This window comes from Nelumbo lutea, chromosome 1, assembly GCF_056320005.1.
Source record: "Nelumbo lutea isolate HS-2025 chromosome 1, American lotus-T2T, whole genome shotgun sequence".
Taxonomy (NCBI): domain Eukaryota; kingdom Viridiplantae; phylum Streptophyta; class Magnoliopsida; order Proteales; family Nelumbonaceae; genus Nelumbo; species Nelumbo lutea.
The window spans coordinates 149,638,378-149,655,855 of record NC_142684.1 but is presented as its reverse complement, the minus strand read 5'-3'; the positions used below and the strand labels follow the sequence as shown (position 1 = coordinate 149,655,855).

The following is a 17,478-nucleotide window of genomic DNA, read 5'->3' as shown; positions in this document are numbered from 1 at the left end:
TAGGAATTATGATCATTGAGTTTGGGAGTTTACAGAATGCAGATGCCGCAAATTTCTCAATTTATATTCATTCAGATCCTGGTTTTGTGTTTGACGAATCAACAAAGAAGTCGTCTTTCTTTTACGGTCGGCAGTTGAGCAAGAGCATTAAGGTAATGCATTTTGGAAGGATTTGACTTGGTTTATTCCTTCAGCTAGTTCCTAGTTTCATATCATTTCGTTTCTTTTTAGTTTTTCCTTCCTTTGAATTGTTTGCCATTATTTTGTTATGATTGAATTGACTCATTTGCATGCAGGTTATGTGGGGAGAATCGAGTATGATTGAAGCTGAGAAGTTATTACTTGGAGCAGCTCTTGAGGATCCAGCAAATCAGAGATTTGTTCTCCTCTCAGATAGGTTGGTTACTTATTTCTAATATAGTTTGCTTTCCACTGCGACTACAAGATTTTTCTTGAAAAAAATTTGCTGAACCTGGGAAAGATGTTTGGGATAGTCATTTATTCTTGTAGCTACCACATGGAGGCTTTCAAAGAAGGCTTGCGGTTTTAAGCAGAGCTAGGCAGCGGTTAAATGTGGCTTCTATTAAATCAACTCAGAGGACCTTGATAGTCAAAATTGAGTTTGTTGATTTGATTCCAGTACGGAAACCAAACAACTCCATTTTACTCAACACTTCTGCTCGCCTTCCTTATTAGGAGGTTTCTTGTGAAATTACTCCTTTAGTTAGTCCAGGAGCTGATATTGAAGATACTTTCCATGAATGACAGCCCGCTAGGATATCTTAGTGGTTACAAGTCTTCCCAAAGAATTTCCTTTGCATAGTTTCAAGGTGCTGAGCAAGGCTAGGCGATGGGAGGCATCTTGTCACCTAGTCAGTAGGCACCTTGGCATTGCGTAAAGCGGTGGGATTTTTTTGAATAAAAACTATGAATCCTAGGGCAATTCCCTAGGTTCTATAGCAAGGAGTAACCATCTTTCATTATTAATTATCTATAATCTTCATAAAAAAAGATTATGAAGTGTTGCAAGAAAGTTTAATTGATCTGGTTTTTCATTTGATTGATATCATGTTTGTGTTTTATTGGAGAGTTTCATGAAAGTATAATGGTCATTTGAACTAATCACTTAACATGTTAACCTACCTTGATATTTCTAAATTGTTATAATAAGGTAGTAGAACCTAGAAGCAATCTCCATTTTGCCATATGTTAGCAGGTTGTCAGTGTGCCATTTGGGGTAGCAACAAGAGGGTGCACTCATTGGATAATTTGGTTGATAGCATGTTGTGTTTTATTGGAGGGTCAAAATAAAGTGTTGTGACCATGCAAACTCTTTGTTCTACATGTTAAGCTATCTTTGTATTTCTTGATTGTCAAAGTAAGGCAGTCAACCTTAGAGGCAGTGTTTTAAAAGGCGTGAGCAGAAAAGAAAAGGAAAGGAAAACAAAGAAAGGGAAGGGAAAGAAAGAAATAAAGAGGTTAAAGAGGAAGATAAAAGCTTGGAAGAAAGATCTATTTGGAAAAGTGGAGTCTAAGGAAAGAATTACCTCAAGGTTAGAGGAGTTTGATAAGAAGGAAACACTTGGGATTCTTAGTGGGGAGGAAAGGGAGGAAAGGTGGACGTTGAAGTGCGAGCTGGAAGTTCTAAGGAAGGACGAAATTTCTTGGAGACAAAAATCTAGGTGTAAATGGCTTCTGAAAGAGGATGGTAATGCAAAGTCCTTCATTCTTCAGCCAGTGGTAGAAGGTGAAAAAAACAAATTGCCAAGTTAGAAGTGAATGGACAAGTGTTAACCAGGGAGGAGGAGATTGTTAAGGTGAATTCAATAAGAAAAAAAAAAGAAAACAGAGAATAGAAGAAGAGAAGAGAATGTAGTTAGGCTAGAGTTGCTGCTCCACTCATGACTCAACTATTTATATGTTTGCAATTTAAAACATAGTGTAGTTCCACTAATGCCCTTGCTGCTTACATAAACAACACAACTAACATAAGCACAGTAATACAAATAACATAAAACAAAGCAAACATGCAGTGGGGACCACATTAATAATTACTGCTCTACATCTCTACAGGGTCCATAGGCAGCAGCTGTTTTGGGCTGTTCTGTAATCTTTTTGGGCTTGTTTTCAGCTGTTTGTTGTAATTTGTAACTTATGTAACTTGTTTTTCACTCATTAATAAATTGGTTCCTCCTTGCTGATCATAAAAAGGGAAAAGAAAGAAAGAGGAGAAAAAAGAGAAAAGGGAATGGAATTGGAGGGGAGGGGAGGAGAGGAAAGATAAATGAAAGAAGGTTTGGGTCGGGAATGGATCACTTCGCTTGATTGCCTCCGCTTTGACAAGACTCTCCCTTTCATCTAGTGTTAGGCATTTTCATTCTTCTTAAGACAAGACATCTTTCATAAAATAAAAAAAAAAGATCCTCTTTCTTCTTCTTCCCCCATAAGGGGGTTTATGTCTCCTGCTCCTCTTATGTTTTGAACTACACCTCATGCCTCCAGGAAGATGCCTCCTGTCATGCCTCTGTGTTTTAAACATTGCCTAGAAGTATAGTTTTCAAGGTGACAAGGCGAGGCTCGGTGATGGTTTATTTATTTATTTTTTTTATTTTTTGAACGAAACCTGTCTTTTACCATTATTTGTGTCTGGTTGGATAATGTCATAGGTGATGAGTTTTTTGAATAAAAACCATGAATCTTAGGGTAATTCCTTAGGTTCCATAGCAATTAGCAACCATCTTTCGCTATTAATTGTTTCTAATCTTCATAAAAAAATGTATAAGCTTCATTTGAAACATAGAAAATCAATATATTCATGAAAAAGCTGAAAAAAAAAGAAATTTCAAAAAATAGAGGGCTGAGCCTCTATTTTTGTTGTAGGAAAAGAAGAAAAGAAACGAAAGGGTGGAAGAGGAAGAAGAAGAAGATGATGATGATGATGACAATAATCAATATGTGTTGATTGGATAAAATTTTGAGTTCTTCCATGCTTATCAGTTCAAGTTTTGAAGTCTTCGAGGGTTCAAATCAGTATACATGTTGATTGAACTCTAACAAATGAGAAAATAATAAAAAGAAGCTAGTATTTTAACTAAACTGAATAGTTTAGTTTAACAATGTCTATTTTATTATTATAATCTCAAAAAGTTAAGAATATAAAAGTATCCAAGAGCACTGTTTAAAAATGTCTTGGCAATTACCTTGACAACTATGTTCCTGTTATGGACACACCACTGCGCGGGCCCATAACAGTTCTCTTGATACCATCTTGATTTACCTTTCTGTCATGTTAAACTGGTTCCACCTTTTTTTTATCAGTAACAGAAACATTTCGTTAAAGAAAAATGAGAGATAGGTACAATGGGAGGGGGAAGATAAACTCCCTTAACTCCCCAAAAAGCAAAAAAATTACATATAAGATGCCTTTGGTTCAAGTAATATCGAATCACTTTGCATGTTAAGATGGAACAATATTAAATGGCAAAGACAAGCTCATTCAGAAACCTTACCATTTCCCATAAAAAAAGCTCATTCAGAAACCTTTGTTTCAGTAATATCTGCTCCCATTTTTCCTAAAATCCTATTAATTTAGCATTTTTTCTTAAATCCACATGAAATGTTTATGAGATATATACTTTAGACATGAGGTATGAAAATGAAATGCACCTCTTCATGAAGCTTATGCCTCACTTGAGGTATACATAACAATTTCTTTTTTCGCCTTTCTTATTTGTGACATAAATGAACAGCTAATGTATCCATTTTTCTAGAGAATATTTCCAAGTGAAAAAATTACTTTTAAACCTTTTTCTATATGTATAAAATGTTAGAATTCAAATATATGGACTATTTTAATGTCATATGCTTTTTTTTGGTTGTATCCCCAAGTCCATGTTTTCATCTTACTAAGTAGGACTCCAAGACAAGCATTGGATTCCAATTCTCATGTCTGTGTCCATGTAATCAGTGATTTGTTTATTTCTCCTCACCTTAAGGCATGATTCAAGCCTAATGCCTTGAAAACTACTGAAATTTTAGTTTAAGCCAAGCATGGCCTAATAGTGGAACTCATTCATAGCTGTGGTAAGTGGCTGTATGCCCAACTAACTAACCCAAGCATGTCCTGTTTTAACGTCTGTTTTTTAAACGACCTGTTATCTTTGTCTATTTTTGTGTTTTGACATCATTATTTAATTGCATGTATGTATATTTAATTTTTCAATTTTGTCTGCAGCTGTGTTCCTTTGTACAACTTTAGCTACATATATCACTACGTGATGTCTTCTCCAAGGAGTTTTGTTGACAGGTAGTCAGAATTGCAGGATCATTACTAGATTCATTTTTGAAATCTTGTAGCAGTTCTCAAACAAAATTTAACTTTTAATAAAATTTCCTTTTTCGATTTCTTTGTTTTACTGTAAAGAAGGCTGAGTTTTGTATAGCCTATCTATGACAACTTGTGTTCTTTCCGTATGCAGCTTTCTTGATAAGAAAGAAAGTCGGTATAATCCAAAGATGTCACCTACCATACCAAAGGATAAATGGAGAAAAGGATCACAGGTTTTTATATTACTTCCTTTATTTTCCAATTTATCATCATTTTGATGCTAGAAATCTCATGACTTGGAATTGACCATAGAACTGAACTTGATCTAGTCTGCTTGGCCATTCCATGAGTCATGAGTTCCATATTTAAGATATGTAATAAATGCAAAATGGCTTTGAAAATATAGAGTAAGTTTATCATTGTGGTTTTTATATTAGAAATGCATTGATGGGTCATTATTGCTTGGAATGCAACTCGGGCAGGCCCAACCCAAGTATTGAACAGGCCAGGTTTGTCTCTTTAGGCCTCAGAGGGTCTGGAACCTTGGGTTTTTGCCCAAGGTCAGGTCAGATTTGGGCATAAGGCTTTGGGTAATCTGAGCTAGGACTGATCCAATCCAACTCAATCCCTGCTTGGTCTTCAGTCTATGGTATATAATATGCATATATATTTTGTACTTATATATGATATGATAAGCTATTCTGAAGGGTAGTTCAATTAGAGTTGCAACTTATTAAGTTACAATGGCATGATGACCTCATCTGAATACCATATATAAATCTGACTTTCTCTAAGACTCAACAGAAATATATCTACATCTTAATTGCTGCAAAAGATGCAAGTGGAGCCCAGCAGCATGCCTCTTCTATCTAGGTTGTCCAAAGTAAGCATTTCTTCCAAGTAGCAGTCCAAGCAAAGAAGGAAACCATAGAAGGGGTCACTGATTTCCACATAGCCTTGTGGTGGAAGTCATTAGGGAGGGAATTTTGGATCATATAGAGGAAGGACTTCAGGGTGAAAATTCCAGATTTGTCACCTACTCAAATTCTTCTGTCAAGAGAAGTAGGTTCCACCAGAGTGTTATGAACCATGTGTAGCAGAGAAATAAATCATCTAGCTCCCAGTCATTCAAATTTTTATGGAACCTCACCTGCCAAACGATGACATCCTCCAGCTTTTTGGGTTGGTAAAACTAATAAATGACTTTAGTGCCATGTTCAATTGCAATTACAAACTATCCACATCAAGGAAAGGATGAGGACCACTGGTATTGTCTTCTTTTGTTGTGTTGGGAGAAACAAAATATCCATGTATAAAGATTCTTTAAGATGCCTTGGTATTGTAAAGGCTTTATAGTGAGACAGGCAGAAAAGTTATTTTCTACTGCATAGAGAAAACTGCTTTGAAATCGTTCCTGTCTTGTAACAGAACTCCCACTTAGCTTTTTAACATGCATAAAAATATCTATCTTGGATCAAGATATAATTGTGCTTTTTTTTTCTTTTCAATTAGTTATTTTGAAATCTAAACACTAACTTGAACTGGTCTGGCTATTTTAGTGGATTACATTAATTCGGGGGCATGCAGAGGTGGTTGCAGATGACAAAAATATCTTCTCGGTTTTCAAGAAATTTTGCAAGGTATGCACTGAGGAATTTCATCTATATTTTCAACTAGTTTCAATTTATTGAAGGCTGCAATTTCGTTTTCTATCTACTACCATACAAATATAGTTGTATGTAAAATGTGGATCATTATTTTCCACAGTTACTGTATGGCTGCATCTTAACAAAGAAAATGCAATTTTTATATTCAAGTTTTATTCACAATAACTTTAAGTTGCTTTCATGTTCATTCTCCTGAAAATATTTAGTAATTTGTATTGGTGCTTTTCACCTGTAGCGCCGACCACCCATCGATCCCAACAAGGGGAAGCAGAATATTGTGAGTGGCATTCCTTATTTATTCCAAGAAAAGGAAGTATCTGTTCCTTTTTATATATAATTCTAACATTACAATAATCATTGAAATGGCTTCTGCTATTGCCAATATAAATTTGTTTTTTTAACATTTACTGATTTCTGAAGTACATTTTTATACATCATATCTGGCTGATTTCACCATTTAGTCCACATTCTAGAAGTATAGTGAATGTGCATGAACAGTGAGTCATGTAAAATTTGCAGTTAATTAGGCTGTGTCTGGTTTGAAAGAATAAGGAAATGTAGGGAAACCTATACAAACCTTGTACAGGTTTCCCTACCTTTTCTTTCAAAGCATTTAGTCTTATTATCTTTATTACATTATTCCAATACATGTGGAGCATCATATAACAGGTTTGCTTGTAGGGTCGTTTAGTGAGCTTCCTTAAACAATTCAGAGATGTTGAATTTGGCAAGTTAGTTTGAAGCTCATAAGGAGTCTCCATGTTCTCCACATCCTATACCTATGGAAGAAAAGAGGCACACAATGCCCAAGGAAACAGGAAGGGAACCCAACAACAAAGGGCCCCCATGATCTCTAACCAATATGATTATTTTTACTTTTACTTTTCCCCCAGAGAAGAATTCAATTTCTCCTCTCACTTCCTCATGGCATCTTCCCTTAGAACCAGCGGGAAGAAATTCCTTTGGAAATACATTGCAACCTCAAATCCAAAGAGACGGAAGAATGTGCTACTGGTTTTAGAAATTCCATATGTTGGAATTATTGTTGCAATTGAACTAGCTAATAGTCCACCTTCCATATTAGTATCTCTATTAATTCAGTTGTAAAACTAGGGTTTGTAGAAGAAAGAAAAGAGAAGAGAAGAAGAAGAAGAAGAATGTGTTGAGAGGTGTGTGTGTGTGCTGTGTGCTCTACTATTCACACCCTCAATACAAAGAGAATACAAAGAGATGAGGAAAAGACTAAAAACACCCTTGCCTAAATATTCTCAACACTCCCCCTCAAGCTAAGCATATATGTTAATCATGCTTAGCTTGGCAAGGTTCTTGGCAAACTTTGGATGGTAAACACCTTTAGTGAGGCAATCAGTTAGTTGGTCTTCCAACCTTACAAAAGGAAGACAAATCTCTCCACTAGCAACCTTTTCTCTAATAAAGTGTATGCTTTGTACAATCATATTGAACAGGATTGTGGGTAATATTTATGGTTGCTTGATTGTCATAATATAGTAGTCTCATTGAGATATCCTTTTGGATGCCCATCTCAGTCAATAAGGTCTTCAACTAGAGTAGTTCAAACAATCCATTGAGTCATTGCCTTGTATTCTGCCTTAGCACTAGAATGAGCAACTACAAATTGTTTCTTACTTCTCCATGAAACCACATTGCCTCCGACTAAGGCACAATAACCAAATTAGATCTTTTATCATCAATGGACCCTGCCCAATTAGCATCTGTGTAAGCCTTAATCTTTAGATGGTCATGATTGGAATACAAATCCCTTTACCAGGACATCCTTTCAGATAGGCTAAAATTCTATTAATTGCTTGCATATGAGATGTCCTAGGTTCATGCATATATTGGCTAACCATTCCAACAACATAGGATATGTCAAGTCTAGTCAAACAGAGATATAGAAGGCGGTCCACCAATCTCTGATATATCCTTTTATCTAAAAGAACTTCTCCTTCAATAGAACACAACTTGTGGTTGGGATTAATTGGAGTTTCTACATGCCTACACCCTAATTTTCCAACTTCATGAAGTAAGTCAAGTACATACTTCCTTTGTGATAGAAAAATTCCCTTCTTGGATTTTTTCACTTCAAGGCCAAGAAAGTATCGGAGAGATACTTGTGATATTGTCGCTTGTCACGACAATGTCATCAACATATACTATCAATATTGTTACTCTACCATCAACTCTCCTAATGAATAAGGTGTGGTCAACATGCGATTGAAAAAAACCTGATCTTTAAGATAACATTTCTGAACTTGTCAAACTAGGCCTTAGGGGACTGCTTGAGCCCATACAAGGACTTCTTCAAGTAGTAAACTTTTCCTTCACTATTAGGAAAGTTAACCCCAAGTGGTAAGTCCATATACACTGCTTCTTGTAAACCCCATTAAGGAAGGCATTCTTTACATTCATTCGATATAAAGGCCAAGAGTAATGGACAGCAAGAAACATTATCACACAAATACAATTCATTTTGGCAACTGGAGCAAAGGTTTCCAAATAATCAATGCCATAAGTTTGAGTGTATCCTTTGGCTACAAGCCGAGCTTTGTACCTCTCAATTGAGCCATCTGCCTTGTGCTTAACAATGTAAATCTACTTACACCCAACAAGATTCTTATCCTTGGGACAAGGAACAACCTCCCAAGTCTGATTCTTTATTAAGGCCTTCATTTCTTGGTTCATAGCTTCCTTCTTGTGAGGGGACTGCATTGCCTCCGTAACACTGCGAGGGATGGAAACAGAAGAGATGGCAGAAATATAGGCACAATAGGAAGGTGAAAGAGCATCATAAGACACATTGTTAGTAATAGGATACTTGCTACATGTCCTCCCATTTCGAATGGCAATAGGAAGATCAAGGTCAGGATCAGTAGTAGAATTATCAGGAGGTTCAAGATTACTTGAGCCCGAGAGATTAGATTGTTATGGGCATTCTGCTTCAAGAGCCACCCTTTTTACTACACTTGGTGAAAAACTACTGCTAGGACCGAGGCCGATACACAGGAGGAGGGGGGAAGGAATACCATCATTACAAAGAGAGGGAGAAAAAGGAGGAACAGAGATAGAGACAGGAAAGCAAAAAGGAGTTTGATCTTCACTTGCATTCTCCCCTTGAAGAAAAGGACGAGATGATTGGAAAAAAGAGGACTCCAAAAAGGTAACATCCTTAGAGACATATCTCTTGCCAGAGAGAGCACCAAAGCATCTATAGCCTTTCTAGACTGGAGAGTAATCAAGGGATACACATTTAACTGATTTAGGATCAAACTTATGTCGGGAAGGACTTGTGTCATGAACAAAACAAACACAACAAAAGATCTTGAGGGGTAGATTAAAAGGAGGTTCATCAGGGAAGAGAAGTTGATGATGAGACTAAAGGTTAAGGACCCTTGATGGAAGTCCATTAATGAGATACAAGGCTATCTAAACAGCATCACCCCAGAAATGGGTGGGAACATGAGTTTGAAACAGTAAACCTCGAGCAACTACAACCACATGCATGTTCTTCCTTTTAGCCACCCCATTTTGTTATGTAGTCATCAATGAAGAGGATGAAGTGTTATACCCACCCATGCAAGGGATAGCATATGGGCCCCAAACATCAACATGGATCAAATGGAAAACACCATTACTTCTTTTACTACTCGCAAAATATGTGGTTCTACATTGTTTGGGTAGATGACAAACTTTACATTCAAGGTTCAACTTTGGCACTGAGTCAAATAAGTTTGGAAGCAAAAGTTTTACAGAATTAAAAAACATATGACCAAAGTGACAATGCCATAATTTCACAAGACTCATTTTCTCATTTGAACAAAACTCAGTCTGGCTTGATAATCCATGCTCTAAAAGTCCATCAAAGAGGTAGACTCCATCAAATTCATGCCCACTTCCAATCATCTTCCCCATGCTCAGGTCCTGAAAAACACAATGGGTAGGAAAAAATGCCACTAAGCAATTATGAGATTTTGTAAGAGAACTAACAGACAACAAATTTTTATGTAACTAGGGCACATGAAGAACAAATCCAAGAAAAAAGGTTATGAGTGAGTTTGGCTTCACCCTAACCCAAAATAGGGGTCTAAGATCCATCAACAACAATAACCTTGCCCTTCCCTAGGGTTAACTTATATGAGGTAAAATGTGAAGGCTTACCAATCATATGGGCACTGGCCCTAGAATCTACAATCCATGGGCTAAAAGATGTGGAACAAGCAAGTGTAGTACTTGTCTTAACATATGAACTAGATGGATTACTAGTTCCAGAACCAGATGAGGAGGATGTACCATCATTTTCCAACTACAACAATATATTCCCGAGTTTGTCCATTACATCAAAGGAGTTAAGAACATCAAAAGGTTGAGCATCATTACCAATTGTAGCTAAGTGAGCATTGCCCTTCTTCTCGATTTTATATTTTTCCGATTTTAAATGAGGATTGAACTTCCAACACCTTTCCTTAGTATGCCTTGGCTTTTTGCAATAACCACAAACAACATCCTCAACCTTCGCAGTAGCAGGGTGCTTACTAGTATTTTGCTTGGACTGAGATGACATGAAGGCAGAGTGATCAATCACAGGAGGTTGCATCATGGAAGTCCTTCTACTCTCTTCCCCTTGTACAAGGGAGTAAGCAGAAGCAAGTAAAATCAAACTTTGGATTCAAGCTAGCAAGAATTCAAAGACTCCATTCTCCTCAATGTACTTTCAATATTGTTCACCATCTTCAAGCTCCTTCCACACAAAAACTTTTAAGTGATCCATTTCTTCCTAGATAGACTATAGAGAAGAAAAGTACATTAACAACAGATTTCTCCCCATGACGCATATTGCAAGCTTCCCTCCGAAGTTGGTATACTCTAGCAGTACTGTTAACTTGGACTAGGTGGCAACAACTCTATCCCAAATATCCTGGTCATTGGAAGAAACATGTAGTTCCGGGCAATATGAGGTTGCATTGAGCAAATTAACCATGACATTACAAGGGAGTTATCCTATTCCCACTATGCAAATTTCGGATATTCAAGATTTGGCTTCACCTCCTTTTCTGTGATGAATCCCAGTTTACCTCTCCCAGTGATGGTAAGTTTAGCAAATTGGGACCACTCTAAAAAGTTGGTTCCATCAAGTTTAATAGTAGTTATCATACAACTAGAAATGTCTACATTTCCCGAGAGCACACTGGAAACTATCTGTATATCCTTAGATGATTCCATATTCTATCAAAATACTTTCATGTCAACCAAAAAGACCCCCAAAACTTAACCAAAGCTAAAGACCCAAGAGACTAGGTCACCGCGTGGTTAAGAGACAAAAAGAGGCCAAAAAACTAGGTTGACGGCAAAATAGAGGGAGAATAAAATCTCCCAAAAGTTGTACAGGGCTTAGAAAATTACAGGACCACTTCCCGTCACTCCCAAAGTGTAAAACAACTTAAATGGTTTAGGTATTAGCAGAAGAAATAATTAAACATGGTGTATAAGGTTCGACATCAGATCTGGAATTTCTGCAATTTTTTCCTTGAAAAAACCACTAAAAATCACAGAGGCTTCGAATAGGAACAAGATTCATACCAAAAGTCTTCTAAAATCAGGGCGAATCAAACCATGTAGGATTCATTAACTGTTGCCGACACCTGTACGAACTGCCGATGTCATCCGACGGCAGTCTGATGTCAACAGATCACCTCATGGGAGAGGATCAGCAAGAAAGGTATTACCAAGTGCCTTTACCTGCTCTGATACCAAGTTGTAAAACTAGGATTTGTAGAATAAAGAAAAGAAAAGAGAAGAGAGTAGAGTAGAAGAAGAAGAAGAATGTGTTGAGAGGGGGGTGTGTGTGTGTGTGTGTTCTAGTGTTCACCCTCAAAAACTCTTTATATTTTAATACAAGAAATTACAAGGAAACCCTACTTGGGCACCCAAATACAAAGAGAATACAAAAAGATGAGCAAAAGACTAAAAACACCCTTGCCTAAACATTCTCAACAAATTCAAACGGTTTTTCCTTTCTTCAGGTTTTAGGGCCTAAAGTTGCAATACCCTGGCTAAAGTTGAGAAAGTTTTAGGTTGAAATTAAGATAATGGTAAGTGCGGCCAACTGCTCTCTAGAGTTTGTAGGGCTAAGGGTTTTAGGGAGACTAAAGAGTTGGTAAAGCATGGGAAGTTACGAATTTTGTAGAGATACTTGGAGGGGGAAAAAAACTGATGATAAAGATAAATTCTTTCATGTAAATATGAGTGGAGAATGGGTGCTGAAATAGAGGCCTAGTTGAATAGTTTTGGAGGGAGAAACTAAAAATCTGCACATCTGATTTGATCTCTGGTGATCAGTGTTGCTGCAATATTTTTTTATCTCTTGTTTTAGTCTAACATTTTGAATAAAGGACTTGTAAAGCTATTGAAACTCATAGGACAGTTAGTAACAAAAACTATAGGATAATTATGACATTGAAATTTTGTCATTTCTTATGAAGTCAAAAACAGGAAATTTCATCATGGGTCTGTATATTTTTCATTATCTAGTATCTGTTGCTCAAATCCTGTCTGTATTGTTGATCTTGGTTTAAAAAACTTTATAATGTCTCTACAATGGAGGCCTAGTTGACTTTGGAAATGATGCCAAAAGGTGTATATGTAGTTGAATCCTTCTATTCAATAGCTAAAAGAAAACTAAAAATTTGACATGTTGGATGATCCTAGTTAAAGAAAGTACTTCATTTTTCTTTTAACTGTCACAGAGAATAGGGTAATTGGCAGAAAAAGATGGAAATATGGTGTTTGTGACCATCCTGTGAACATCTTTTATCCAAAATCACCTGTGGCACCTTATTAAATGGAAGGTCCTACCTCCTTGGATGTTTCAGTGTTTCTAACAAGCAGAGGAGGGCCTCCTGTTCTGTTTTTTCTTTTCTTTTTTCTTTTTTTTTTTTCTTTTTTTTTTTTTGTGATGTGAGCACTCTTTAATGTCATGGCTAATGGAGTAGATTCAGATTTTGCACAGTTCGAGTTAAAAAAAAATGAACAGTACTTCTGGAGATATGTTCTGTTTTCTAGCAATCTAGATTTATCGTCCATGATGTCAATTCTTCCCCTTTGTTCTGATTTCCATCTCAATATCAAATGCAGAAGCTTCAGAAACAGCACAACTGTATCCCTGACGAACACTATGTGCAGACATTACTTGCAGTAAGTAAATATGTTACTACTATTGTTTTTGTTATCATGTTGTTCTCATTCTGTACTGTTATTGTTGTTGCTCTTCTTGTTGTCATTACTCATTATGTTATCATTAAAAAAGGCCATTACCCAATGTTGGTCCTGGGTATCTAGAATTTTAGGAGGGGTGAACTGGATATGGACCAAATCTTATGCATTTTCTTGCATGTCTGCTATCTGCTTTGGACCCATCTTCTCCCACTTGCCATCATTAATATTTTACCACTATACCAAGCAACAGCCCATATCATCATCATTACTGTCCATGAATTGTAATTTACTTGTTCCAACAGAGATTCATAATTGTATTGATTTATATGGTCCTTTCAGATGAGCAACCTTGAAGGTGAAGTTGAACGAAGAACCTTGACCTACACCTTGTGGAACCAATCTACATCAAAAATGGAAAGGAAGGGTTGGCATCCTATCACATTCAATTATGCAAATGCAGGTCGTGAACAAATCAAAATAATCAAGGTAATGATCTTGCATCATTCCAGCTAATTGACTCTATACCTTGACATATGGGCCATATGATGCATCACTAGGCACATTTGTCACGATATGTGATCACTCCCATATGCATCATTTTTCATTTAGACATACAGAGATGAGATCTTATTGAATGGTCCATTGAAACCACATCATGTATGTGAATGAATGAATCAGAAATTTCTAGCATGCTTTCTTTCCTTAATTCCCAATACAGACTTGTTAGGCTCTTCCTTCTTATTTTCCTTTCTTTTTCCTTTTTTTCTTATTCGATCATTTAGGTACATGAAAAACTACTTGATCCTCTAGCATAAAAAAAGAAGATAATTAGTAGCATGGTAGATTGCAATTTAGATGCTGTCTAATCACTCTGCATGACTTGTCAAGAAATGCCACTTCCCTTTTTCAACTCCCTTTTGCAAGGATCCAAAAACAGTTCCTTAAACTTGGAACAACCTTGATGGAAATGCGTTGCTCTTTCTTCAGAGAACTATAGGATCCATCCTTGTCTCACAGTGTTGCTCTGCTATATATTTTTTCTTAATGTTTATTACACAGGCCTTGTGTGTGATAATTTTTTCTCTCATTGTGTGTCACTGTTTTCTTTCAGACGACCCCATATAGTTAGCATAAGGCTTTTTTAACTTGACTTTGACTATCACTGTGTTCCTTTTTTTTTTTATTTATAGATTTATTAATCTGGATACTCATTACTAACAATTCATTCATGTGTGCAGGATATCAACCATGTGTACTATGAAACTGAGTACCGGACAGAGTGGTGTCGTACCAATTCTGCATATGTCTCCTGCTTCCTCTTTGCAAGGAAGTTCTCAGAGGCTGCAGCCATGCGCCTTCTGAGTGAGGGGATAGTAGGTTCCTTTGATGCCACTGCCTTGTTAGACAACCACTCATAATTGCCTTAGTTATACCAGTTCTCATCTTCTAACAGCACACCTGACCATGTTAATTAGTTCAGGGAGAGGATATGTTGCAGGGTGACATGAGGAGGCACCCAAGAGGAATTAACACAAAAATTATACGTACAAAGAACAGTTTTTGACCTGTAGCTGTTCGGCACAATATTAACACAAACACAAAAGATGACAAGTAAAGGAGCAGATGGTAGCTTTTAATTGAACTATCACAGTATGTCAAGAAGTGGTGGAGGTTTGATTGCTAGGAGAACAGTAGAAATCACCACGATATGTTGAGGCGTCTGTAGGGAATCTATCCCAAAATCATATGCGCATAGAAACAATTTTTTATGATGTATATCCAAATAGGAAAAAGTGGCTATTCAACAGGATATTGACACAAATACAAAACGATGAGACATGAAAGGAGCATATGGCAATTCTTTATCAAGTCGTCAGAATATATTTAGAAATCTGTAGGTATGATCGTTGGGAGTTTCTTCGTTTTCTTTTTAATTTGTTCTTTCATGATAGTTCTTTCATGATATGTATGATGGAATGATTAGAATATGCATAGATATTGCAGAGAAATGCAAATTCCACCAAAATCAATATTACTAAGTGCAAGGATCCAAAATGACTAAAAAAAGGTATAAAGACGCAACAAAACGCAATTTAATGGCTTATGTGAAGTGTCAACAACTATGATGTGCTTGAAGAACGTTAAGGAAAAAGTGGAAGAATTAAATGTGTATGGGCACTTAGGAAATAAATCTCATAAAATAGCTAAATAATGCGGATTCAGTATTCAATTAATTTTGAGAAACATAAAAAAGTGCGATAACATTCCTTGTTAAGGTATGCATTTCGTAAAACAGGCGCATAATGTATTAAATTGTATATTTATATATCCATTAAAAAAAAAAAAACAATCTAGATAGAATTCTCCCATTCAATGGTCATTGATTCTTAGGTTTATGTTGTTCTAAAAAGGGCCCAAGGTTTATGCCTTTCTAACAAGGATCTAAGGTTGCATCCTGTATAGGGACATTTTAAGGATTTATCTCCTTTTTATAGTTAAAAAATTCAGTCTTCATTGAAGCATTTTAAATGCAAAAGAGATAAGTCCTTAAAATAAGGAATGCCAAATGCAGCTTAACTCTCCAACAAAGTTGGATACATCAAGCGTGTGATACATCACTGGTGTGTAAAATGCAATCAAATAAGAAAACTGTTCTTAATTATTGATCTGACATATGAGAACAACAGATATGCTTTTATGTTTTTGAAAGCCTTTGCGATTTAAAAAAAAAATGGCATTGTAGTTATTATGAACCATCTTAAACACATTTAAAAAACACATTTGACGTATGAACTCTTACCAAATCAAACTTATTATCACATTTTAATGGTATAATTTATATTCTAACACAAATGAACTTCAACCTCTGAAAAGTTTGTTAAGCAAGTTTTTTAATAATACAACAGGGAGATTACTAGGCCTCGTTTCAGTGTCATCAAGTGCGGAAATGCCAGCTTAGTGTATTTATCCCCAATAAAGCTTCTCTAATTAGGTAAAACCATATGTCCAGCCACCAAAACCAAAATATGACACATGATATTGGTATGACATGAATAAATTATACATTTTAGAATTCAGATTCACTACAAAATTTCTAAAATACTTGTTCACCTTAAAGCTAAAATAATAAAAATGATTCGGTGCCCTTGGTACATTTTGGTTTCTTTGGTAGAAAAGATGATAATATTATAAAAGGCTAAGAAAACCAACCAGTACAGGCACAAAGACAACACGTATTGATGAAGTGCGATCCGGTCGGTCTTAGCTGTCAACGACCTTGCTTCTGAATGGGGTATCAGGGAACCTAAAACGGAGGAGATGAGGAAGCTCCGGGGGGGAATCCGGTGTAGCGGCTCCGAAGCTCAAGTTAGAATCCTTCAAAAGCAAGATAACACCAGATAGCGCAAAGTTTGCATAACTTCTTTGTTGGGGGGCAGGGGGCTCTTATAATCACTTTGCGCACTCGCTCCGAGGCCCTTGTCAGGTCGGGTATGATTACCCTTGTGCTTGTCAATTCGACCGTCGTCCTTTCTGCTGGGACAGAACCGTCACTGCCTAACCGTCTCTCTAACTGGAGATGGCGGTGTCAGTGGCGGTGGTAGGTGGCCGTTTAGAGTGCGGCCGCCAAGCGTCAGATCCCAAGTCAGTCAGGTGCGGCGCCCTCGAGCACGGACTTCCTCAGTGTCAGGCATGGTACGACTTGTTTGGTTTTGGTGCCCAGAAGGTAATGCGGAGTGGTGAGCGAGGCGAAGTCTTGAGTTCGGAGGTATCTATAGGGCATGTCAGTTCGGCGAGGTGTATCCCAAACTATTACAAGGTTGGCCAGTTCGGCGAGGTATATCCCGAGCTGTTACAACGTCGGCCTGTTCGGCGAGGTATATCCCGAGCTGTTACAAGGTTGGCCAGTTCGGCGAGGTATATCCCAAGCTATTACAAGGTTAGCCAGTTTGGATTACTCTGGTTTTGGGCCAAGGGTGAGTTCGGGCCCCCCGTAGGGAGTTCGGTCCGCTAGTGTCCCCTTGTTCACCCCTTAGGCTTGGCCCTTTTGCCAAGCTGTTGCCTCTGCCACGTGTCGCATAACTGTGAGGTCGGGCCAAATCTTCCTTCATAAATTGCCCCCCACTCCTCGCGCCAAGGGTCTTGCCCTGGTGCGAGGATTTTCGCGAGGTAGTAGGTGGATTTGCCCCGTCCTTCAGATCTTGACTGCGCGAGTTGCTTTTGCCAAGGTTCTTCGGTTTCCGAGAAGGCTGGAAA

General features: G+C 37.3%; 1 protein-coding gene across 20 annotated transcripts in view; it reads left to right on the top strand.

Moving 5' to 3' along the window:
- LOC148878315 (glycosyltransferase BC10-like) overlaps nucleotides 1-15,093 on the top strand; it is a 40,142-nt gene extending 25,049 nt beyond the window's left edge. For 16 of the 20 annotated variants that reach the window (XM_088952738.1, XM_088952682.1, XM_088952745.1 and 13 more), the window contains 9 exons: nucleotides 36-152; nucleotides 297-397; nucleotides 4,235-4,306; nucleotides 4,479-4,560; nucleotides 5,887-5,967; nucleotides 6,230-6,271; nucleotides 13,144-13,203; nucleotides 13,564-13,710; nucleotides 14,463-15,093. In XM_088952738.1, the coding sequence (XP_088808864.1) occupies nucleotides 36-152; nucleotides 297-397; nucleotides 4,235-4,306; nucleotides 4,479-4,560; nucleotides 5,887-5,967; nucleotides 6,230-6,271; nucleotides 13,144-13,203; nucleotides 13,564-13,710; nucleotides 14,463-14,642 (882 nt within the window). In that variant the 3' untranslated portion in view covers nucleotides 14,643-15,093. The remainder of the gene's footprint in view (nucleotides 1-35; nucleotides 153-296; nucleotides 398-4,234; nucleotides 4,307-4,478; nucleotides 4,561-5,886; nucleotides 5,968-6,229; nucleotides 6,272-13,143; nucleotides 13,204-13,563; nucleotides 13,711-14,462) is intronic. The other 4 variants (XM_088952823.1, XM_088952842.1, XM_088952832.1 and 1 more) reach the window with 2 other exon arrangements.
- Nucleotides 15,094-17,478: the final 2,385 nt, after the last annotated feature.